The sequence below is a fragment of the Leptopilina heterotoma genome, unplaced genomic scaffold, assembly GCF_015476425.1.
Source record: "Leptopilina heterotoma isolate Lh14 unplaced genomic scaffold, ASM1547642v1 Lhet_206, whole genome shotgun sequence".
NCBI classification, from domain to species: domain Eukaryota; kingdom Metazoa; phylum Arthropoda; class Insecta; order Hymenoptera; family Figitidae; genus Leptopilina; species Leptopilina heterotoma.
In genome coordinates this window covers 1,577,173-1,600,817 of record NW_025110922.1, presented here as the reverse complement: position 1 = coordinate 1,600,817, position 23,645 = coordinate 1,577,173, and the positions used below count along the sequence as shown (strand labels likewise).

At 22.7% G+C, this 23,645-nt stretch overlaps 1 protein-coding gene and 1 long non-coding RNA gene across 3 annotated transcripts; both read left to right on the top strand.

Annotated features, from left to right (window-relative positions):
• The first annotated feature begins 442 nt into the window (after nucleotides 1-442).
• Nucleotides 443-2,436, top strand: LOC122501292. The gene is made up of 3 exons (XR_006301555.1): nucleotides 443-922; nucleotides 1,492-1,727; nucleotides 1,995-2,436. It is a non-coding gene; the product is annotated as an uncharacterized LOC122501292 (long non-coding RNA).
• A 1,268-nt stretch (nucleotides 2,437-3,704) lies between these two features.
• LOC122501286 lies at nucleotides 3,705-23,185 on the top strand. Of its 2 annotated transcripts, XM_043610634.1 has the most exons (9): nucleotides 3,705-4,124; nucleotides 4,917-5,144; nucleotides 6,144-6,398; nucleotides 9,533-9,792; nucleotides 12,648-12,906; nucleotides 14,463-14,626; nucleotides 17,109-17,211; nucleotides 19,012-20,875; nucleotides 20,995-23,185. In XM_043610634.1, coding segments are annotated over exons 6-9 (1,992 nt in total). In that variant the 5' UTR covers nucleotides 3,705-4,124; nucleotides 4,917-5,144; nucleotides 6,144-6,398; nucleotides 9,533-9,792; nucleotides 12,648-12,906; nucleotides 14,463-14,602; the 3' UTR covers nucleotides 20,996-23,185. The 2 variants fall into 2 exon arrangements, with proteins under 2 accessions (XP_043466569.1, XP_043466570.1); XM_043610635.1 differs by lacking the exon at nucleotides 12,648-12,906.
• Nucleotides 23,186-23,645: the final 460 nt, after the last annotated feature.

Here is a 23,645-nt window from a genome sequence, read left to right as displayed (position 1 = left end):
CACCGATCAGTGACTACATATCGACAATATTCCACTTCTGCAATATGGGTGAAATAATTTTTTTTTATTCTATTGTGATTTTTGAAGAAAAGCACACGACGAATATTAATCGCCATAAATGTCTTGGATATATCTAATAATAAAAAATTACCAAAAGTTGTTGAAATTAATTAATTTTACAATTTTTATTAAATTAATATCTATTTAAAAATTAATTTTGCTTCTGGAATAATATTTTTTTTTTAAGTTTTTTATTTGAATTATTATATTAGCACAATAAACAATTCAATTTATTGAAACTTTTAAAATCGCGCCATTTGTCATGGCGTTGCTCATCCAACTTTCGTCCTTGAATCAGTGGCGGATCCAAAGTTGGGGCCACGGGTGCTTGGCCCCCCAAGAATCGAATATTCCTATGAGATAGAAAGAGACAACATTATATTGGTTTCATTTCTTTTGAATGGATGTGTCAACCCCAAAAGAAACCTTGTTTGGATCCGCCACTGCGGATACAGGTCTAATATATGTTTTATACATACATACATTTTGCACTTGTGTGAAGGTGAACTCTCCATAACGTCCATAACACATTTTTCCCAAAAAAGAAAGATGGGTTAATTTTTCAATAACACAGTGCGACATAACCTCACAATTAATAAACATTGTTTATTCCACTAATATTAAGTATATTATTAAAATAGTGCGTCACCACATAAGAATAGTATAGCTTTAAATACATTATGCTGTAAAAAAAATTTATTTAATAATAATTAGAAAACAGATGGTTTATTTAATCATAGTGACGCCCAGACGCTTTTTCGTGGAAATGCCCTACTGTTCTATTTAATTAGTTTCAACAAATTATTACCTGTATCGATGAATGGCATTAATTTCGGAAATGAACAAAAAGTACAACTTATAGGTAAATAAAAAAAAAATTCTATATTAATAGTCTCGTTGTATTCCAGCATTATGAATTCTTGCAAAGAATTTTACAATATGAATTTATTATTTTATTAACATTTTTCAAAATCCTAATAATAATTTTAAAATAATTATGCATTTTCAAAATTTTAAATTAAATATTTCATTGTTGAATTTTATTAAAAATAATTGAATTCTTTTTAAAATATTTAATATTTATCAAACATAATTAAATTCTTCATAAAGAATGTTATTATTTATTAAGAAAATAATTAAAAGTTCATTAAAAAATTGACATAATTAAAATTTTATAAATAAATTGTATCATTTAATTTCAATTATTCAATTTTAATAAAGTTTTAAAACATTAAAAACTTAAAAACTGAATATAAAAATTTAAGAATTGAATGTAAAATTAAATAATTGAATTAAAGTAATATAAAATTCAGTTCTTAAATTTTTAGATTTAATTTTCAATTTTTTAAATATGTTGTAATTAATTTTTAAATTCAATTTTTATTTTTATTAAAATTCAATATTTAAAAACTTTTTTTCCTTTACTTACAGATTTCACAAATTCGATATCGAGAAACTTGAAAGTGGATTAAAATATTTCATTGGACTACATAATTTTCAAACATTTTCATTTGAAGATAAAGACAAATAAGAAAAAGTCTATTGACGATATTTCGTATGAAATAGTACTGGAAAAGGCAACTCCTCTATTTCCGTTTGTTTCATGCGTGGAAAATTTTGATTTCTGGCATATTAAATTTCGATAAAAATCGTTTGTTCATAATCAGGTATATATATATAATAATAATAATAATAATATTGTTATCAAATTATTTCAAATCAAAAAATTCGGAACTTTAGTTTCTTGTGTAATCACGCACGGATTTCGTTGGCCCCTTGAATAGAGGAGACTCACTGAACACGGGGCCAACGAAAGTCACGCGTAAGCCCTTTTAGTTAACGGTAGTTTAATTACATTTTAATTTAAACAAGATTTCAATTTAAATTTAAAAAAATTAAAAAAAAAAAATGTTTAAATAAATAAATTTTTTTAGATTCGATGGATGGTCTTCGCACTTTTTGCCCTCGCCAGTTGACAAATTGCGGAAAAAGATGTAAAAGAAAATCTTTGAAAACTCTTCTTTTTATTTTAAAAAATAAATCTGAAAAGTTTACTAAACAAAAAACGCATACAATCGAAATCGTATATAAAACTCTCATTTATTAGTGCCACAAAACCAGATTTTGAAATAGTGAAAATAATTTCCGATCTCTATTTAAGTTTATTAAGTGAGAAATTATTATTGAAATATTCGATAAAAAATATTCTCAGTATTGGCATGTTTGAAGATGTATTGGAATGTTTGAGAATTATCTATAATAATTGTCGGTGGCAGTGATGAAAATATTTTAGTTCATATTGAAATAGGAGAATTTTACGTTCACCCACAATTGTCATTTTTGACGATAATTTAAAATAAATTTGTTATTATTGTACTTTTTTTAAAAAATTTATTAGTGAAAAAACATAACCTCAAAAAATCAATATTTAAATATTTCTTTGTATTTTTCTTTTCTGTTCTTTTATTTTTCTCACATTGAGATTAAGAATTAAAAAAATCGCTAAATATTCAATTGAATATTATTTCCATGGGAAAAAAAACAAAAAATGCATTTGCACTGAACTTATTTAGGCAGCGTCTAAAATAGAAAAAAATAATGTGTAATTTGTAGTGTAATGTGTATTGTTTTTGTCATTGCCAACTGTCAGGGTCAATTCAATTTTGGAGAAATTGCAAATAATTTTTTGCAGAAATTCAAAAATGACAATAAAATTCTTGTTCTAATTTCAATTATTTTCAATATCTACTATTTTAATAAAATTTTCCGAGAAAAATTTAATTATTTTAAAAAAATTTAATAAAATCGTACACAAACATTTAATTATTATCAAAAATATTTAAAATTCCACAAGAATTCAATTATTTTACGATTTTTAAATTTTTAATTAAAAAATTGAAATAATGTAAATTATGAAAATTGAAAATTTTCTACAAAAATAAACGGGAATATGTAATGTTTTTTCCCAAAAATAAAAGAATGAGTTTGTAAACAATTTTGTTATTGAAAAATAAAAATTATGCATAAAATGGGTATTTATTTACTATTTCTTAATCATAATGTTTTAACAAATTTTTAATTTTTTATAAATAAACAAGAGAAAAATTTGCATTATTTAAATCAGTCAAACGAAATGTATTATTAAAAAAACATATAATAAACAAAATAGGAAAAAATTTTCATTTATGTTAATCATCATTTTTTTTTAATTTTTCTAATTTCTAATATTATTTTATTATGAATTATGAAAAAATACCTGCATATTTTTGATTTATCAAAACAAATTTTTTTTAAAGAAAAAAACAAAAGAGTACTCAAAAACTAACTTCAGGTGTGGACAGAATGAAAAAATGAATAAGACGAATTATAGTTAATTTGTTATTATAGTATTTTTTAAAAATTTATTAGTGACAAAACATAACCTCAAAAAATCAATATTTAAATATTTCTTTGTATTTTTTTTCTGTTCTATTATTTTTTTCACATTGAGATTAAAAATTAAAAAACTACTTTTAGGTTAGAAAAATTTTCGCAAAATATGCAATCAAATATTATTTCCATGGGATAGAAAATTAAAAATTTGTAAATTATTAATAAATTATGTATTTACCTACAATGTTTACAAAACAAAAAATGCAATTGCACTCAACTTATTTCAAGCTTGAGATAAGTTTGTTATTTTCATTAATGTTTATAATTAAAATTTTTGTAAATTGGCGCGCAAAGAGTGCAATTTCCCACCACTCACCCCTTTTCTAATCTTCCGACCAATGGGAGAAGTATTCAAGAAATTCTAAGCCAATTGCTTTGCCCCTTAAAATCGAGAAATTCACACGTTCAAATAGGCCAATCATAACATCCAATTCATGAAAATCACAAACATTACCAATGTTGCCAGATTCATCTTCTCCACTACATACTTTTAATCACAGTGGCGAAGATGCGCGCATTCCGCATTTAGCAACAGTTAGCAGTTCGTGCGTCATCTCCAAAAATTAATCCTTTATCCAGTGCTCTTTTTAATCGTTTATTTCGAAATAAATAAACGATTCAAAACAATCGAAGTAAGTGTTAAAACTAAATTAATTAATTTTTTTATTTAACCTTTCTTTTTTATACAATAAAATTTCAAAAAAAAATTTATAAAGTGACGTAATATTTTCTTTTTTGCACGCTTCACATTCTCATGAATTTAATCTATACGAAAGTTTTCTCTCAATTTTTTATACTAACAAGTGTTTTTTTTTCTTTGTATTCTTTAAAATTGTGAAATTAATGGTGTTTTTTAGAAAATGTGTGTAATTTGTAAGTGGAAAATTTTCGTCGGAATAATACTTAAAGTACGTTAGCTTTTTCAGCCATTTTATAGCACCCTCCCCCCAAGCGTACTTTTACATATATTAGCGCCATTTTGACAACGAATCGTTAAATAAGTGTTTTATCCAGTTTTATCTTTAATTTTTTTTTATAAGTAAATAAACGATTCAAAAAAAAAAAAAAAATTGGGAACAAAGTAAATTTTTCAAAAAAAGAAATTCTCAATATTTATACAAAGAAAACATAAATTTATTTGCAAAGAAAAAATTATTCCACACGTGTTAATCTGTCAGTTTTCATTAAATTAATTTTGTATTTTGTCTATTATTTTCGGGTGGGCTATCTTTGTTGCACGGTCCGCGTTCTCATAAATTTAATCTATACAAAAGTTTTCTCTCAATTTTTCATTTTCACTGGTGCGGTTTTTTTCTTTTTTCGAATTCTCTAAAATTTAAAAATCAATGGTGTTTTTAACAAATTTTATTATAATATTTATTATTATGTATCTTTGAATTACTAATCGATTTTCCTTTTTTTAGGACGAGGAATATCTACAATTGTGATTCTTGCTACCAGAAAGAATATTCACGTCAGTGACTCGATCAACTATCAAAGAGGAGGCGGAGGACTATCATCAACATCAGCAGTGGCGAGGCGATAATATTATCACACATTTTTAGAATAATAAAAGTAACGGCGAGGATCAGTCGAAGCAATACAGCAGCGATGGTTGCGCGATGGACATGAATCCGGAACAAGGAACAAAGGTTTATTTCTCTCTTTTTATCCTAAATGAAAATAAAAAATATTTCTTTGTTTTTCTAAAAAATGACGAAAAAATTTTTTTTTTATTCAAAGATAAATAACAAAAATTATTTTTATTTGTTGTGTAAATCAAATAAAAATTGTTTTTTTTCTTTTTTTTATAAAGAAAATAACAAAAATTATTTCTATTTTTCTAAAATAAAATTTCAAAAAAAAAAATATGTGAAATGAAGTGTAATATTTTCTTTTTTGCACGCTTCACATTCTCACTAATTTAATCTATACAAAAGTTTTCTGTCAATTTTTCATTTTAACTAGTGCGGTTTTATTCGAATTCTCTAAAATTGTGAAATCAATAGTGTTATTTAGAAAGTGTGTGTAATTTTTAAGTGTAAAATGTTTGTCGGGATAATACATAAATTACGTTGACTTTTTTTTTAAATTTTAAAGCAACCCCCACCCCCTTCCCCTCAAGCGTTTAACAAACTTATACATACAGTAGCGCCATTTGGACGATGACTCGTAAAATAAGTGTTTCGCAACCAGTTTTCTCTTTAATCTTTTTTTACAAATAAATAAACGATTAAAAAAAATTGAAAGTAATTATTATGGAAAAGTAATTATAAAGCTATTTGAAAAGAAAAAAATTATTCCACTCGTATTAATCTCAGTTTTCATTGAATTAATTTTCAATTTTGTATTCTGTCTATTATTTTCGGGCTATCTTAGTTATTGATTTATTAAACTTTTTTTTCTAAAATAAAATTTCAAAAAAAAAATTTGTCAAGTGAAGTGTAATATTTCCTTTGTTGGACGCTTCACATTCTCATGAATTTAAACTATACAAAAGTTTTCTCTCAATTTTTCATTTTAACTATTGCGGTTTTTCTCTTTCTTCGAATTCTCTAAAATTGTGAAATCAATGGTGTTTTTAACAAATTTAATTTTAATATTTATTATTATGTATTTTTGATTTACTAATCGATTTTCCTTTTTTTAAGGACGAGGAATACCTACAATTGTGATTCTTGCTAACCCGAAAGAATATTCACGTGAGTGACTCGATAAACTATCTATCAACTATCATCAACATCAGCAGTGACGAGGCAAATATCAACATAGAGATTATTATCGTGATTCGCGCGATAATATTATCACACCTTTTTTGGAATAATAAAAGTAACGGCGAGGATCAGTCGAATCAAAAGAGCAGCGATGGTTGCGCGATGGACATAAATCCGGAACAAGGAACAAAGGTATATTTCTCTTTCTTTCCTATTCGAAAATAAAAAATATTTTCTTTTTCTAAAAGAAAATTAAAAATTTCTTTATTTTTCTGAAAAATGACGAAATTTTTTTTTTTATTCAATGAGAAAAGAACAAAAATTATTTTTATTTGTTCAGGGTTGCCACAGGTCAGGGAAAAGTCAGGGAATTTTATTAAAGTAACTAGAAAAAATTGAAATTTTGGAAAAGTTATAAATGATTGCAGAAATTCAATTATTATCAAAAGTAATACAATTCTTTGCAAAAATTCAATTATGTTCAAAAATTTTTTTAAATTCTTGTCAAAATTTAATTATCTTTAAAAATAATAAAATTCTTTTCTAAATTTCAATTATTTTCAAAAGATTTATTTTGTTTGCCTCATAAACTATGAAATTGGCAAGAATTATGATTCAAAACCTTTAATTTTTTCTAATTCCGACAATAATTTCTTTTTAAATAACTTAATTCTTGAACAACTATCATAAAATTATTACTTAGAAATTATTTAATGAATAATTTTACTTCAAAATTTTCAAAATTAATTAGATTTCAAAAGAGTTGCGTTTAAAATCTGCATAAATAGATCAACTACAAAGGCTACAATATAAAATTTTTAAAAAATTTTATTTTTAATCATTTTAAATAGAAATTTTAAGTACAACTGATTACAAAAATTCAATTATTTTCAAAAATTTATAAACATTCTCGTCAAAATTTCAATTATTTTTATAAATAATAAAATTTTTTTTCAAAATTAAATTAATTTTAAAAATTTTAATGAAATTCTTGGCAAAATTTCAATTATTTTCAAAAATTTTTCTCATTTCAATTATTTTTAATATCTACTATTTTAATAAAATTTTTCAAAAAAAATTCAATTATTTTAACGAAATTTTAGTAAAAATTTCACAGCAATTCAATTACTTTCCGATTTTTTATCAATTTCTTCGCACCAATTCAATTATTTTTAATTTTTAATAATGAAGTTTATAGTAAGAATTCATATATATTCAAAGAATAGAGAAAAATAGTTCTGAGAAAATCAATTATTTCGCAAAATTCAAATAAAATTCTTTTTAAAAATTTATTATTTAAAAAAATTTTGACAAAATTCTTTACAAGAATTAGTTAATAATATTGCAATTTTAATAAAATTTTCCTATTCAATTCAATTATTTTCAATACAATTCTTCTTAAGAATTCAATTATTTTTACAAATAAATAAATAATACATTTTTTTCATGGGAATTCAATTATTTGAATATTAAAAGCATCATAGCGTGAATTTTTATAAATAAGTGAATTTTGAAAAGGGTCAAAAAATGAAAATGTTTGAAAATTTAAATTTATAGTTGCAATATTCTTATAATATAAAATCATGATTTTATCACTCTGACATTTTTAATTTATTATAAAACGTGAAGAAATCAATTGCTTTGATTTTAATCGATTTTTTCATGTTTTATAACAATTTTTTATAAGTCGTTTAATTTCAGAAGGTTTTGATTTGAAATCCTTAATTCCTATAAAAAATAATAATGATTTAAAAATGAAATTATTGATGTTGCAATAATTTAATTATTTTCATAAATAATAACATTTTTTACAGATATTTAATTATTTTCATGAATAATAAAGTTCATCATAGAATTTCAATTATTTTTCATACAAGTTTAGTTGAATTCCTCTGGAAAAATTTAATTATGCTAAAAAATTTTATTAAAATTTCTCGAAATTTGTTTCGAGAAACATTGATTTATTCAATAAATTATTTATTTTTGTATTTAAATAATTGAATGCTCATAGAATTTTCAATTAAAAATTGATTTAAAAATAAATATTAATTAAAATTTTAGATAATTATAGCATGAATTTTTAAAAATACATAATTGATTATTGAATTCTTTCAAAGAATTTACTTAAAATTGTATTAAAAATAATTTAAATCCTGGGAAGATTGTTATTAATTTATTAAGGTAATTGAATTGTTCCAATTAATTTCCTTAAATGTTTTTTTAAAATAATTAAAATAATGTAAAGAATCTTATTATTTATGAAAATAATTTAATTCCTGAATAGAATTTTTATTACATTTTTTTAAAAAATTGAATTCTTTTGAAAACTTTGATTAAAAAAGTAGATTGTGAATATATTTGAATTTCAACGAAGACTTTCATTATATTCGTGAAATGTAATTAAATTCTTACAAAAAATAATTTAAGAGAATAATAATTTCATTTTTCTAGAAATTTACTTTAAATTTTATTATAAATAATTGAAACCATGTGAAGAATTTTATTATTTATGAAAAAAATAGTATTCTTGCAACGAATTTTATTATAATTTATGTAAATAATTTAATTGATGTGAAAAATTTTATTACTTGTAAAAATAATTGTATTAAAATTGTAAATTTTGAAAATTTAATGCTTGCCAAAAATTTTTGAAAATAATTTCGTTTTTCGAGAAATTTATTTAAACTTGTATTAAAAATAATTGAAACCATGTAAAGAATTTTATTATTTATGAAGAAAATAGTATTCTTGCAAGGAATTTTATTATAATTTTTGTATAAAATTTAATTCTTTTTTTTTTTTTTTTGATAAATTTTATGGAAATTAAATTTTTTTTATTGTTTTGGAGAATTTTAATTCCTATGGAAAAATAATAATTAAATACCTACTCATTTAAAAATTTAGTTATTGATTTTTGCGAATTATTTTACAATTTAAGAAATTCGTAAGTAAATGTAATAGAATAATTTTTTTTGAGTATCTAATAATTTATATTATAGTAAATCAGAATATTCTTTAGGGTCAGGGAAAAAATCAAAATTTTGTCTAGAAATCAGGGAAAAGTCAGGGAAGAATAAAATAAATTAAATATTTGTGTCAACCCTATTGTTGTAAAAGAAATTAAAAATTGTTTTTGTTTGTTTTTTTATAAAGAAAATAACAAAAATTATTTATATTTTTCTCTCAATTTATCATTTTAACTAGTGCGGTTTATTTCTTTCTTCAAATTCTCAAAAATTTTTAAATCAATGGTGTTTTTTACTAATTTTATTATAATATTTATTATTATGTATTTTTTAATTACTAATCGATTTTCCTTTTTTTAGGACGAGGAATACCTACAATTGTGTTTCTTGCTACCCGAAAGAATATTCACGTGAGTGACTCGAGAAACTATCTATCAAAGAGGAGGTGGAGAACTATCATCAGCAGTGGCGAGAGAAATATCAACATAGAGATTATTATCGTGATTCGCGCGATAATATCACACATTTTTTGGAATAATTAAAGTAACGGCAAGGATCAGTCGAAACAATAGAGCAGCGATGGTTGCGCGATGGACATGAATCCGGAACAAGAAACAAAGGTTTATTTCTCTCTTTTTATCCTATATAAAAATAAATTCAATTATTTTTAAAAGTAATAAAATTTTTTGCAAAAATTCAATTATGTTCAAAAATTTTTAAAAATTCTTGTCAAAATTCAATTATCTTTAAAAATAATAAAATTTTTCTCCAAATTTCAATTATTTTCAAAAGATTTGATAAAATTCTTGGCAAAATTTCAATTATTTTTAAAAATTTTCAAAAATTTTTCTCATTTTAATTATTTTTAATATCTACTATTTTAATGAAATTTTTCAAAAAAAATTAAATTATTTTTAAAAAAATGTTGATAAAATTCTAAGCAAACTTTGCAATAATTTAATTATTTTCATAAATAATAACATTTTTTACATATATTTTATTATTTTCATGAATAATGAAGTTCATCATATTTCAAAAAAAATTAAATTATTTAAAACAAAAAATGTTGATAAAATTCTAAGCAAACTTTGCAATAATTTAATTATTTTCATAAATAATAACATTTTTTACAGATATTTTATTATTTTCATGAATAATGAAGTTCATCATAGAATTTCAATTATTAAAATTTCTCGAAAAAATTAAAATTTGTTGATAAAATTTTGTATGATAATTTAGTTTCGAGAATCATTTATTTATTCAATAAATTATTTATTTTAGTATTTAAATAATTGAATGCTCGTAAAATTTTCCAATAAAAATTGATTTAAAAATGAATATTAGTTAAAATTTTAGATAATAATTGAATATTAAAAGCATTATAGCATGAATTTTTAAAAATTCATAATTAATAATTGAATTCTTTCAAAGAATATTAACAAAATTTTTAAAAATAATTACATTTTTTGAAGAATTTACTTAAAATGGTTTTAAAAATAATTGAAATCCTTCATGTTTTATAATAATATTCTTATAAGTTGTTAAGTTTAAAAATGTTTGAATTTGAATGTTTTGAAGAAATTTAATTCTTATGGAAAAATAATAATTAAATACTCATTTAAAAATTTAGTTATTGATGTTTGCGAATAATTTTACAATTTAAGAAATTTGTAAGTAAATGTAATATAATGTTATTTATGAGTATCTAATAATTTATATAGTAAATCAGAATATTCTTTAGGGTCAGGGAAAAAGTCAAAATTTTGTCTGGAAATCAGAGAAAAGTCAGGGAAGAATAAAATTAAATAATTGTGTCAACCCTGTTGTAAAAGAAAATAAAAATTGTTTTTGATTGTTTTTTATAAAGAAAATAGCAAAAATAATTTCTATTTTTCTCTCAATTTTTCATTTTAACTATTGCGGTTTTTTTCTTTCTTCGAATTTTCTAAAATTTTTAAATCAATGGTGTTTTTTACAAATTTTATTATAATATTTATTATTATCAGGGTTGCCACGCAACCTGGAAACCTGGAAATGTCAGGGAATTTTTATAAACCTTGAAAAAACCTGGAAAAGTAAGGGAATTTTAATTGAAATCCTGTAAAATTATTGTTTTCTTTAATTCAATTTTCTTAATTCAATTTTAAAAGAGTTGCGTTTACAATTTTCCTTCGCAATAATTCAATTATTTTCATAAATAATAACAAAATTTATAGATTTACAATTATTTTCATAAATAATAAAACTCATCGTAAAATTTCAATTAATTTTAATACAATTTTAATGGAACTCCCCGAAAAATGCGTATAATTATTCTTAAAAATTTTATTCAAATTCATCAAATAAATTTAATTATTTTTAAAAATAATAAAATTCTTCGCAGAAATTCAATTATGGTCAAAAGTTTAAAAAAATTTATCGTCAAAATTTCAATTATCTTTATAAATATATTAAAATTTTTCTTCAAAATTAAATCATTTTTAAAAATTTTAATAAAATTCTTTTTAACAAATTCAATATTTTTTTCAAAAATTCACTTCAATATCTACTATTTTAATAAAATTGTCCAAAAGAAGTGTATTCTTTTGAAATTTTTTTACAAATTTCTTAGCGATAATTCTATTATTTTCAAAAATATTCAATTTATGTTTACAGAGATTCAATTATTTTTATAAATATATAATACAATTTTTTACAGGGATTTATTTATTATTTTCATAGATAATAAAACTCATAGCAGAATTTTAATTATTTTTGATACAATTTTAATCGAATTCCTCGAAAAATGTAATTATTCTTAAAATTTTATAATTAAAATTCGTCAAAATAATGCAATTATTTAAAAATTTGTTAGTAATATTCTTTATGAAAATTCAATTTTGAGAAACATTCAATTATTCAATAAATTATTTATTTTCATGTATTAAAAATAATTAGGTATTTAAAAAGAAATATTATTAAAAAATTCGTCTTAAGAATTCAATTATTTTCAAAAGTAATAAAACTCTTCGCAAAAATTCAATTATGGTCAAAAGTTTAAAAAAGTTGTAGTCAAAATTTTTTTTAATTTATTTAAAGTTTTTATTTTCTAATATATATTTGATTGAAGAATTTCTGAATATATGAATAATCGATGAAATTTCGTAAAATTGAATTGTAAACAAAAGGATTTGAAAATGAATGTTAAAAGAAATTTTTCAGAAATTATTAATAATAATTAATTTAAAGAACAAATTTTAGTTAAAAATTGTGCAAAACAATAATTGAATTAAAAGAATGAAAGTAATTTTGAATAAGTTACAGTAACAATATTCTTATAATAGGTATAAAATGATGATTTTAGGTTTTAAAAACATGGAAAAATTCCGTTTTTTAACCTGGAAAACTTGTAAAAGTCAGGGAATATGAAATGAGCAAAAGCTTGGCAACCCTGATTATGTATTTTTAAATTAATAATCTATTTTCCTTTTTTTAGGACGAGGAATACCTACAATTGTGTTTCTTGCTACCCAAAAGATTATTCACGTGAGTGACTCGAGAAACTATCTATCAAAGAGGAGGTGGAGAACTATCATCAGCAGTGGCGAGGCGAATATCAACATAGAGATTATTATCGTGATTCGAGCGATAATATCACACATTTTTGGAATAATAAAAGTAACGGCGAGGATCAATCGAAACAATATAGCAGCGATGGTTGCGCGATGGACATGAATCCGGAACAAGAAACAAAGGTTTATTTCTCTCTTTTTATCCTAAATGAAAATAAAAAATATTTCTTTGTTTTTCTAAAAAATGACGAAAAAAATTTTTTTTTTATTCAAAGATAAATAACAAAAATTATTTCTATTTGTTCAGGGTTGCCACAGGTCAGGGAAAAGTCAGGGATTTTTATTAAAGTAACTAGAAAAAATTGATATTTTGAAGAAGTTATAAATGATTGCAGAAATTCAATTATTTTCAAAAGTAATAAAATTCTTTGCAAAAATTCAATTATGTTCAAAAATTTTTAAAAATTCTTGTCAAAATTCAATTATCTTTAAAAATAATAAAATTTTTCTCCAAATTTCAATTATTTTCAAAAGATTTAATAAAATTCTTGGCAAAATTTCAATTATTTTTAAAAATTTTCAAAAATTTTCCTCATTTTAATTATTTTTAATATCTACTATTTTAATGGAATTTTTCAAAAAAAATTAAATTATTTAAAACAAAAAATGTTGATAAAATTCTAAGCAAACTTTGCAATAATTTAATTATTTTCATAAATAATAACATTTTTTACAGATATTTCATTATTTTCATGAATAATAAAGTTCATCATAGAATTTCAACTATTTTTCATACAAGTTTAGTTGAATTCCTCTGGAAAAATTTAATTACGCTTGAAAATTTTATTAAAATTTCTCGAAATTTGTTTCGAGAAACATTCATTTATTCAATAAATTATTTATTTTTGTATTTAAATAGTTGAATGCTCATAGAATTTTCAATTAAAAATTGATTTAAAAATGAATATTAATTAGAATTTTAGATAATTATAGCATGAATTTTTAAAAATACATAATTGATAATTAAATTTACTTAAAATTGTTTTAAAAATAATTGAAATCCTGGGAATATTGTTATTAATTTATTGTTATTAATTTATAAAGGTTATTTGAATTCTTGAATAGAATTTTTATTACATTTTTTTTAAATAATTGAATTCTTTTGAGAAATATATTTGAATTTCAACGAAGAATTTCATTATATTCGTGAAATGTAATTAAATTCTTACAAAAAATAATTTAAGAGAATAATTCCATTTTTCTAGAAATTTACTTTAAACTGTATTATAAATAATTGAAATGATCAGAAAAATTTGTTAACTTATGAAATTCTCAATATTTATACAAAGAAAATATAAATTTATTTAAAAAGAAAAAAATTATTCCACACGTGTTAATCTGTCAGTTTTCATTAAATTAATTTTCAATTTTGCATTCTGTCTATTATTTTCGGGTGGGCTATCTTTGTTATTAATTTATTAAACATTTTTTTATAAAATAAAATTTCAAAAAAAGACAAATTTGTGAAGTGAAGCGTAATATTTTCATTTTTGCACGCTTCACATTCTCATGAATTTAATCTATACAATAGTTTTCTCTTAATTTTTCATTTTAACTGTTGCGCTTTTTTTTTCCTCGAATTCTCTAAAATTTTTAAATCAATGGTGTTTTTAACAAATTTAATTATAATATTTATTATTATGTATTTTTGAATTACTAATAGATTTTCCTTTTTTTAGAACGAGGAATACCTACAATTGTGTTTCTTGCTACCCAAAAGAATATTCACGTGAGTGACTCGAGAAAATAACAAAGAGGAGGCGATCAGTGGCGAGGATCAGTCGAAACCCTAAACAAAGGAGCAGGTTGCGCGACAAATATGAATCCGGAACAAGGAGCAAAGGTTTATTTCTCTTTTTTTCCTATTCGAAAATAAAAAATATTCAGGGTTGCCACAGTTTAAGGAAAAGTCAGGGATTTTTATTAAAGTAATTAGAAAAAATTGAAATTTTAGAGAAGTTATAAATTATTTATTGTTATTAATTTATGAAGGTAATTGAATTCCTGAATAGAATTTTTATTACATTTTTTTAAATAATTGAATTCTTTTGAGAAATATATTTGAATTTCAACGAAGAATTTCATTATATTCGTGAAATGTAATTAAATTCTTACAAAAAATAATTTAAGAGAATAATTCCATTTTTCTAGAAATTTACTTTAAAATTTATTATAAATAATTGAAATGATCAGAAAAATTTGTTAATTTATGAAAATAATGGCAACAAATTTTATCAATATTTTTTTAAATAATTGAATTGACGTGAAAAATTTTATTACTTGTAAAAATAATTATTGCATTTTATGCAACGAATTTTATTTAAATAATTATATTCTTTTGAAAAGTTGTATTAAAATTGTAAATTTTGAAAATTTAATGCTTGCAAAAAATTTTTGAAGATAATTTCATTTTTCAAGAAATTTATTTAAAATTGTATTAAAAATAATTGAAAGCATGTGAAGAATTTTATTATTTATGAAGAAAATAGTATTCTTGCAACGAATTTAATTATAATTTTTGTAAATAATTTAATTCTTTTTTTTTTTTAAATTTTATGGAAATTAAAATTTTTATATTGTTTTAAAGAATTTTACTTCATATCGAAAGATAATAATTAAATATCTACTCATTTAAAAATTTAGTTAATGGTTTTTGCGAATAATTTTACGATTTAAGAAATTCCTAAGTAAATGTAATAAAATCTTTTTTTAAAAAGTATCTAATAATTTATATAGTAAATCAGATAATATTCTTTAGGGTCAGGGAAAAAGCCAAAATTTTGTCTGCAAATCAGAAAAAAGTCATGAAATTGTTATAAACCTTGAAGAAACCATGGAAAAGTCAGGGAATTTTAATTGAAATCCTGTAAAATTATTGTTTTCTACAGTTATTGTGCTTATTCTTGAAATTTAATTTTTCTTTAATTCAAATTTCTTAATTCAATTTTAAAAGAGTAAAAAAGCCTTTACAATTCTTCTTCGCAATAATTCAATTATTTTCATAAATAATCAAAAAATTTATAGATTTACAATTATTTTAATAAATAATAAAACTCATCCCAAAATTTCAATTAATTTTAATACAATTTTAATGGAATTTCTCGAAAAATGCGTATAATTATTCTTAAAAATTTTATTCAAATTCATCAAAGAAATTCAATTATGGTCAAAAGTTTAAAAAAATTTATCGTCATAATTTCAATTATCTTTATAAATTTTAAAATTTTTCTTCAAAATTCGATAATTTTCAAAAATTTTAATGAAATTATTTTTAACAAATTCAATATTTTTTTCAAAAATTCACTTCAATATCTACTATTTTAATAAAATTGTCCAAAAGAAATGAATTCTTTAAAATTTTTTTTACAAATTCTTTCGCGATAATTCTATTTTATTTTCAAAAATATTCAATTCATGTTGTTTACAGAGATTAAATTATTTTTATAAATATGTAATACAATTTCTTACAGGGATTTAATTATTATTTTCAATTTTATAATTAAAATTCGTCAAATTAGTGCAATTATTTAAAAATTTGTTAATAATATTCTTCATGAGAATTCAATTTTGAGAAACATTCAATTATTTAATAAATTATTTATTTTCATGTATTAAAAATAATTAGGTATTTAAAAAGAAATATTATTAAAAAATTCGTATCAAGAATTCAATTATTTTCAAAAGTTTAAAAAAGTTATAGTCAAAATTTTTTTAAATTTATTTAAAGTTTTTATTTTCTAATAAGTATATATTTGATTGAAGAATTTCTGAATATATGAATAATCGATGAAATTTCGTAAAATTGAATATTGTAAAGAAATGGATTTGAAAATGAATGTTAAAAGAAATTTTTCAGTAATTATTAATAATAATTAAATTAATGAACAAATTTTAGTTAAAAAATTGTGGAAAACAATAATTTAATTAAAAGAATAAAAGTAATTTTAAATATGTTACAGTTTAAAATTAAATTAGGATATAGCCGGGAAAAACCGGGAATTTTGTTGAACGAAAATAGTAGACATTCTGAAGATGATAAAAAAAATTTTTCTTTTTAAATATAAAAAAATTATTTCTATTTTTCTAAAAGATATTCTTAACAAATGTTTTTATTTTTCTACAAGAGTAAAACAAAAATGTCTACTATTAAAAAAAACAAACAAACAAAATAATTTAAAAAAAAATTTTTTTGAGTTTATTTTTATCTTTTTAAACTTTTCGTTTGTTTCTAATTTTTTTTCTTTCTAATTAATTTTTGAAAATTCATTAAATTTTTTAAATAAAAAAAATTAAATTTCATTTAATAAACTGTACTTTTTTTTTAGAGTGCCAGTACCGCCAGTAAAAAAGTTTCGAAACCCCGTGAAGAGAGTGGCAAATGTGCTTCGGATGGTTCAACACCTCCAGCAACGAGCACTCCACCTGATGGTAATTAAATTTTATAATTCTTGAAAATAAGGAACATACAAAAAAAATATCGATATTTTGTTATTATTTTTTATATATTCAGGAACTTTAATATAATTTATTCTTCGTAAGAATCCAATTATTTTAATAAATATTAGGAATCATTTGAAAAAATTTAATTATTTTTATAAACGAAGGGTGCGCTAAAACAAAGCATTAAGCGGCAGCACGACACTTTAACTTTTAGAGCCAATTATCAATAATTAATATCAGTTTATTGATAATAAAAAATTATTTATAATTATCATAAATTTTAACTAAGTAAGAATTTTTCACTGATTTAACCATAATAATCTAACCTATGAAAAATTGGCGCTTAATGCTTTGTTTTAGCGCACTCGGATATCTTGAAAAATGCGACTTTTTCTATATTTTTTTCTTGTTTTAAAAGAAATGTGTGTCAGAATTTCTCAAACGGATCACCTAAAACTAAAAAATTTTCTTATTGAACGAAAATATTCTCTTTTACTCTTAATATAGTTGAGAAGAATCCCTGAAAATATTAAGCCGAAAAAATTTTTTAAAAATTGTTTATAATTTTTTTTTAATCAAAGTTAATAATTTGCAAAATTTTTTTATTTTTCATTGCAAATAATTGAAATCAATTTAAATTAGTCTAGCATGACAACCAGACAAAAAGTAATTTATAATACAATTTATTTAAATTGTTGCAAACAATCTTAATTAACAAATAGATAACTTTGGTTCTTTTTTATAAAAATTTTTTTTTTTGCAGTCAAATTTATTGACATAAATTACTTGAATAAACATAGATTTGTCTCAAAAAAAATTTTTATTCTATTTGTTAATTAAGATTGTTTGCGACAATTTAAATAAATTGTATTATAAATTATTATTATTTGTCTGGTGGCCATGCTAGACTAATTATAAACAATTTAAAATTCAAAAATTGATTTAATATCTCTTAGAAATTTTATCCCCTTGAATTTTATTTAAGACCAAGACCATCAAAATCAGATAAAATTTGCAGGCTACAAATAATTTGAAAATTAAATTGTAAAAAATGCCAGTGTGCGCGGGGCGAGTTTAACGTCATGTAAAGCTCTACACAACTGCAGTTTTTAATGAATAACTTTTCTTTCAAAACAGATTTACACTCGGATACGTTTAAGGAATATAATACAATTATTATTTTTTTGTTAGGACGTGAACAACATATTTGTTTATCAACATTTTATAAATAAATAATATAAAAAAATTTAAAAACAAAATATATATTCAAATTACGCAATTCAAGACGAAAAAAATCCATATTTGCAATTTTAAATCAGACAACTGGAACTCGAGAAAAAATTTGTTAATTTAGCAGTACTAAAAAATTCAATTGTTAATAACTTTTACAAAAAAACATTTTTTTGGCTTAATATTTAGAAAACGTTGTTTTGTTATTTGAATTGAAAATATTAAAATGGACTTTTTCGACTATTTTCAACTACAAAAGTCAATCCGAGGCCTGACTAAAAATTTAAAATTTTAATAATAACTTCTCCAAAGAATTCAATTATTTTTTGAAATAGTAATCTTTGCAAAAATTTAATTATTTTCAATAAAATTGTAATAAACTTAAATAAACAAATATTTTATTATAATTATTAGTAAAACTATTTGCAAGAATTAAATTAATTTCAATGTATTGAAATATAATAGTAAAAAATATGCCTATTGATATATTGAAATAATTTTCTGTAATAACAAATTTTTTTTTTGCAATTTTAACTCATTTTTCATTTTCTCTAATAGAATCGTGGAATGTGGATTTCAATCCACCGGCGCCATATCCAGTGGAGAAAATAGTTTCCATCGACTTGGGCTTCAAGTATCCTGTTACAGCTAACGTTTTAGACACTGCTGATAATTTCGAAAAATTCGTGACATTAACCTCTCAGGAATATAACCAACTTAGCGGTTCCAATAGAAGAATAAAATTATCTCATAAAATTTTGAGCAAAGAAACGAAATGGAAGGAGAAATTACGCAAAAATTTAAAATTGAAAGATTTACATAATGATGGGAAGAGGGAAAAAATCTTTAAATACTATTCTCTCATTATGAAAATTAAAAAAAAAAAATTAAGGCAAAAAAAACTTCAAGCCCTCGCGAAGGCGACTAGAGTAGAAACACATAAATTTTGGGATAATTTTGTCAACAAAAAATTGATTGAAAAATCAAAAGATGTTCTCTTTATTTTAGGAAAATATATTCCTAATGTCGGATGTGGATACAGAAAATCCAATCTAAGAATGTTGATTCACACTTTAAACAACAAGTCAAAGGAATTGAAATCAAAAAACATCAGGGTTCAGACGGTGGATGAATATAACACCACTCGAGTTTGTAGCGAATGCGGAGAGAAAAACTACAAACTAGCATCCTCACCGCATCGCTATTACATTTGTCTAACGTGCGGACACAAATCTGACAGAGATAAAAATGCCTGCATTAACATTCGGCAAATTGGTCTTGTTAATGCACGATATCTGGAAAAAGAAGACATAAAGGGAAATGAATTTTTTCGTTTTGAAAAACAGAAGAAACCAGGACAGCGACCAACACCTTGGAAATCAAATAAATATGATGAGTTAATTTGCAAGGACTGCATGGAATCTGGCCATAACTCCAGAAGAAGTTCAAGGTGCTCAATGTACAAGAAAACTGGTAGACAAATCCTCGCAGAATCGCATGAAAATGGTAATTTCACGCAAGAAATAGTCACAAGAAATTTAAAATTCTATGAATGTTTCATAGATCCAAATATTCGGAAAGGAATTAGAAAAGATCAAGATTTCACTGTTGAATTTCGAAATGATTTTACCAATTTTATGCAAAGTGCATTAAATAACAACGAAATTGTTAAGTACATCATTGAAAGAGAAAAGGCAATGGATTTAGGATCTTTTGCCATTTACTTTCACGGAGGACATGGACGTTTGAAAGACTTTCCGTGGGAAACAATGAAAAACTTATTTACAGATTTTCAAGAAGCAATCGGTTTTGAACTCATTGATATGAAAAATAGAAGATATTTGTTAAAGGATAAACTACAGCAACTTGAAACTAACTGGAAGAATTTAATTTCATTAAACTTGCGAAAAAGAATGAATAAATTTTTCATGTGCCACATTCCCAATGATCCAAAAGATCCTACACGGAAATTGTACCGGGAAAAATTAATAAAACAATTATTTCAAGAGAATGTCCATCCGACGAATTTAAAGTTTTTTAAGAAACTTTTAAAAGGAAGTCCAAAGAATTTGGATTTCACAAAAATTGATAAAAATTACTGGAGATTTTTATTAATATTGAAAAAAATTCGAAAATACATGATTCATCACAAAAAACCGTCATTTGATTTATTTCCAAAGGCGAGAGTAACTGATACCTGCGTGTCTTACACAACTTGCAGTATTCAAGAATTTTTCAAGCGGCACAATCTTGGAAATGGTGAAGCGAACATTGCAGAAATGAATGATTTAAGCGAAGCAGAAAAAATCAAACGAAAATGGAGTACATTTATTCAATTGGAGGAAAAACATTGGAATCGGTTCGCAGGCAGTTTAACAACAAATTGTTATGAAGTTCATCTAGGAGTTCAAAAACAAAATTGGTAAATATTACATTTTATTTAAAGTATTACTGTACCAGTTTAACAAAAATAATTTTTTAAATTGAAATTTAAACAATTTAATTTGGAAAAATTAATTATTTGCTATTTTTTGTTAACAGATTGACAAATGCTGAATCGAATTCCTCGAGAGATTTTCTTCCCTTTTCATATTTCGATTGAAAAAATGGTAGCGTTTACCTAACTCGTTAAAAATTTCATTATCGTGAATGACTTTTCTGCTTCAACGTCGAGATTAAAGTTTGAATTTGTTTTCTTACATGTTCCATTTGGCGACTCTAGATTCATGTAAGTTGATGTACTTTTTTAATACGATAAAAAACTCGAAAAAACGGATGAGATTCGACAATTGTATTTATACAGGCGAACTTGGAAAAAGAAAGAAAATTACTTTCTCGAGAGATTGCTTTAAATTTTCATATTGCGATTAAAATAAAAGGTTGCGTTTACCTAATTAGTTGAAAAAAGTATTTTTCGTGAGTTACTTTTCTGAACGACGACAATTATTTAAATACTTTGAAGAAAAATGGTTGCGATTACCTAACTCGTTAAAGATTTAATTATCGTGAATGACTTTTCTGCTTGAATGTTGAGATTAAAGTTTGAATTTATTTTTTGACAATTTGCTTTTGGCGACTCTAGATACATGTAATTTGTTATACTTTTTTTAATAAGATAAAAAAAACTAGAAAAAAAGGTTCAGATTCGACGACAATTGTATATATACAGGCGAACTTGGAAAAAAAGAAAAATACTTTCTCGAAAGATTTTTTTAAATTTTCATATTTCGATTACAATAAAAGGTTGCGTTTACCTAAATAGTTAAAAAATTATTTTTCGTGAGTTAATTTTCTTAACGACGACAATTGTATTAATACTGCGAACTTGAAAAAAGAAAGAAAATTACTTTCTCGAGTGATTTCTTTAAATTTTCATATTGCGATTAAAATAAAAGGTTGCGTTTACCTAATTAGTTGAAAAAATTATTTTCCGTGAGTTACTTTTCTGAACGACGACAATTATGTAAATACTTTGAAGAAAAAATGGTTGCGATTACCTAACTCGTTAAAAATTTAATTATCGTGAAAGACTTTTCTGCATCAATGTTCATATTAAAGTTTGAATTTATTTTCTCACAATTTGCTTTTGGCGACTCTAGATTCATGTAAGTTGATATACTTTTTTTAATACGATAAAAAAACTCGAAGAAACGGATGAGATTCGACGACAATTGTATATATATACAGCGGACTTGAAAAAAAAAGAAAAATACTTTCTCGAGAGATTTCTTTAAATTTCATATTACGATTAAAATAAAAGGTTGCGTTTACCTAATTAGTTGAAAAAATTATTTTTCGTGAGTTACTTTTCTGAACGACGACAATTATGTAAATACTTTGAAGAAAAATGTTTGCGATTACCTAACTCGTTAAACATTTAATTATCGTGAATGACTTTTCTGCTTCAACATTGAGATTAAAGTTTGAATTTGTTTTCTTACAAGTTCCATTTGGCGACTCTAGATTCATGTAAGTTGATGTACTTTTTTTAATACGATAATAAAACTCGAAAAAACGGATGAGATTCGACGACAATTGTATATATACAGCGGACTTGAAAAAAAAAGAAAAATACTTTCTCGAGAGATTTCTTTAAATTTCATATTGCGATTAAAATAAAAGGTTGCGTTTACCTAATTAGTTACAAAAATTATTTTTCGTGATTTACATTTTTGAACGACGACAATTGTATTAATACTTCGAAGAAAAACGATTGCGATTACCTAACTCGTTAAAAATTTAATTATCGTGAATGACTTTTCTGCTTCAATGTTGAGATTAAAGTTTGAATTTGTTTTCTTACAAGTTGCATTTGGCGACTCTAGTAGATACAGCGAACTTGGAAAAAAAAGAAAATTACTTTCTCGAGAGATTTCTTTAAATTTTCATATTGCGATTAAAATAAAAGGTTACGTTTACCTAATTAGTTGAAAAAATTATTTTTCGTGAGTTACTTTTCTGAACGACGACAATTATTTTTTTTTACCTAACTCGATAAAAATGTAATTATCGTGAGATACTTTTCTATTTCAATGTTCAGATTAAATTTTTAATTTGTTTTCTGACAAGTTGCTTCTTGCGACTCTATATTCATGTAAGTTGATATACATTTTTTAATGCGATGAAAAACTCGAATAAACAGATGAGATTCGATGACAATTATAAAAAAATATACTGCGAACTTGAAAAAAAAGAAAATTACTTTCTCGAGAGGTTTTTTTATATTTTGATATTACAATTTGTTTATTGCGATTATAAACTCATCTAATGTTCTTATACTTTTTTTACTTTTCTCTTTTAATTGTTTAATAAATTTTTTAATACTTGGAAATATTGTGTAAAAATTATTTGTTTCCTTAATTTTATATTTATATTAGTATATAATACGCAAATTATGCTTGTTTGTATTTTTGACTTTTGATTAATTAATTTGATGATAACGCGTCCAATATTTTACAAAAATTATTTTTTAAGCAATAAATTCGTCAGATAAATGAAATGTATCGGCAGGCACAGTTGGTGACTAATTTGAATCACGAAAGTGCTTTCTTAAATTTTTTCACGTCCCTTTGTTCTCCACTCAATCAATCTAGGTATCTATGGAAAAAAAGTTTATTATCAAAAAATTCTTTTTCGCTTCAAATTTTTATTTTCAATATCACGAACAGCAGAACCTCCTTTTCATAATCTGT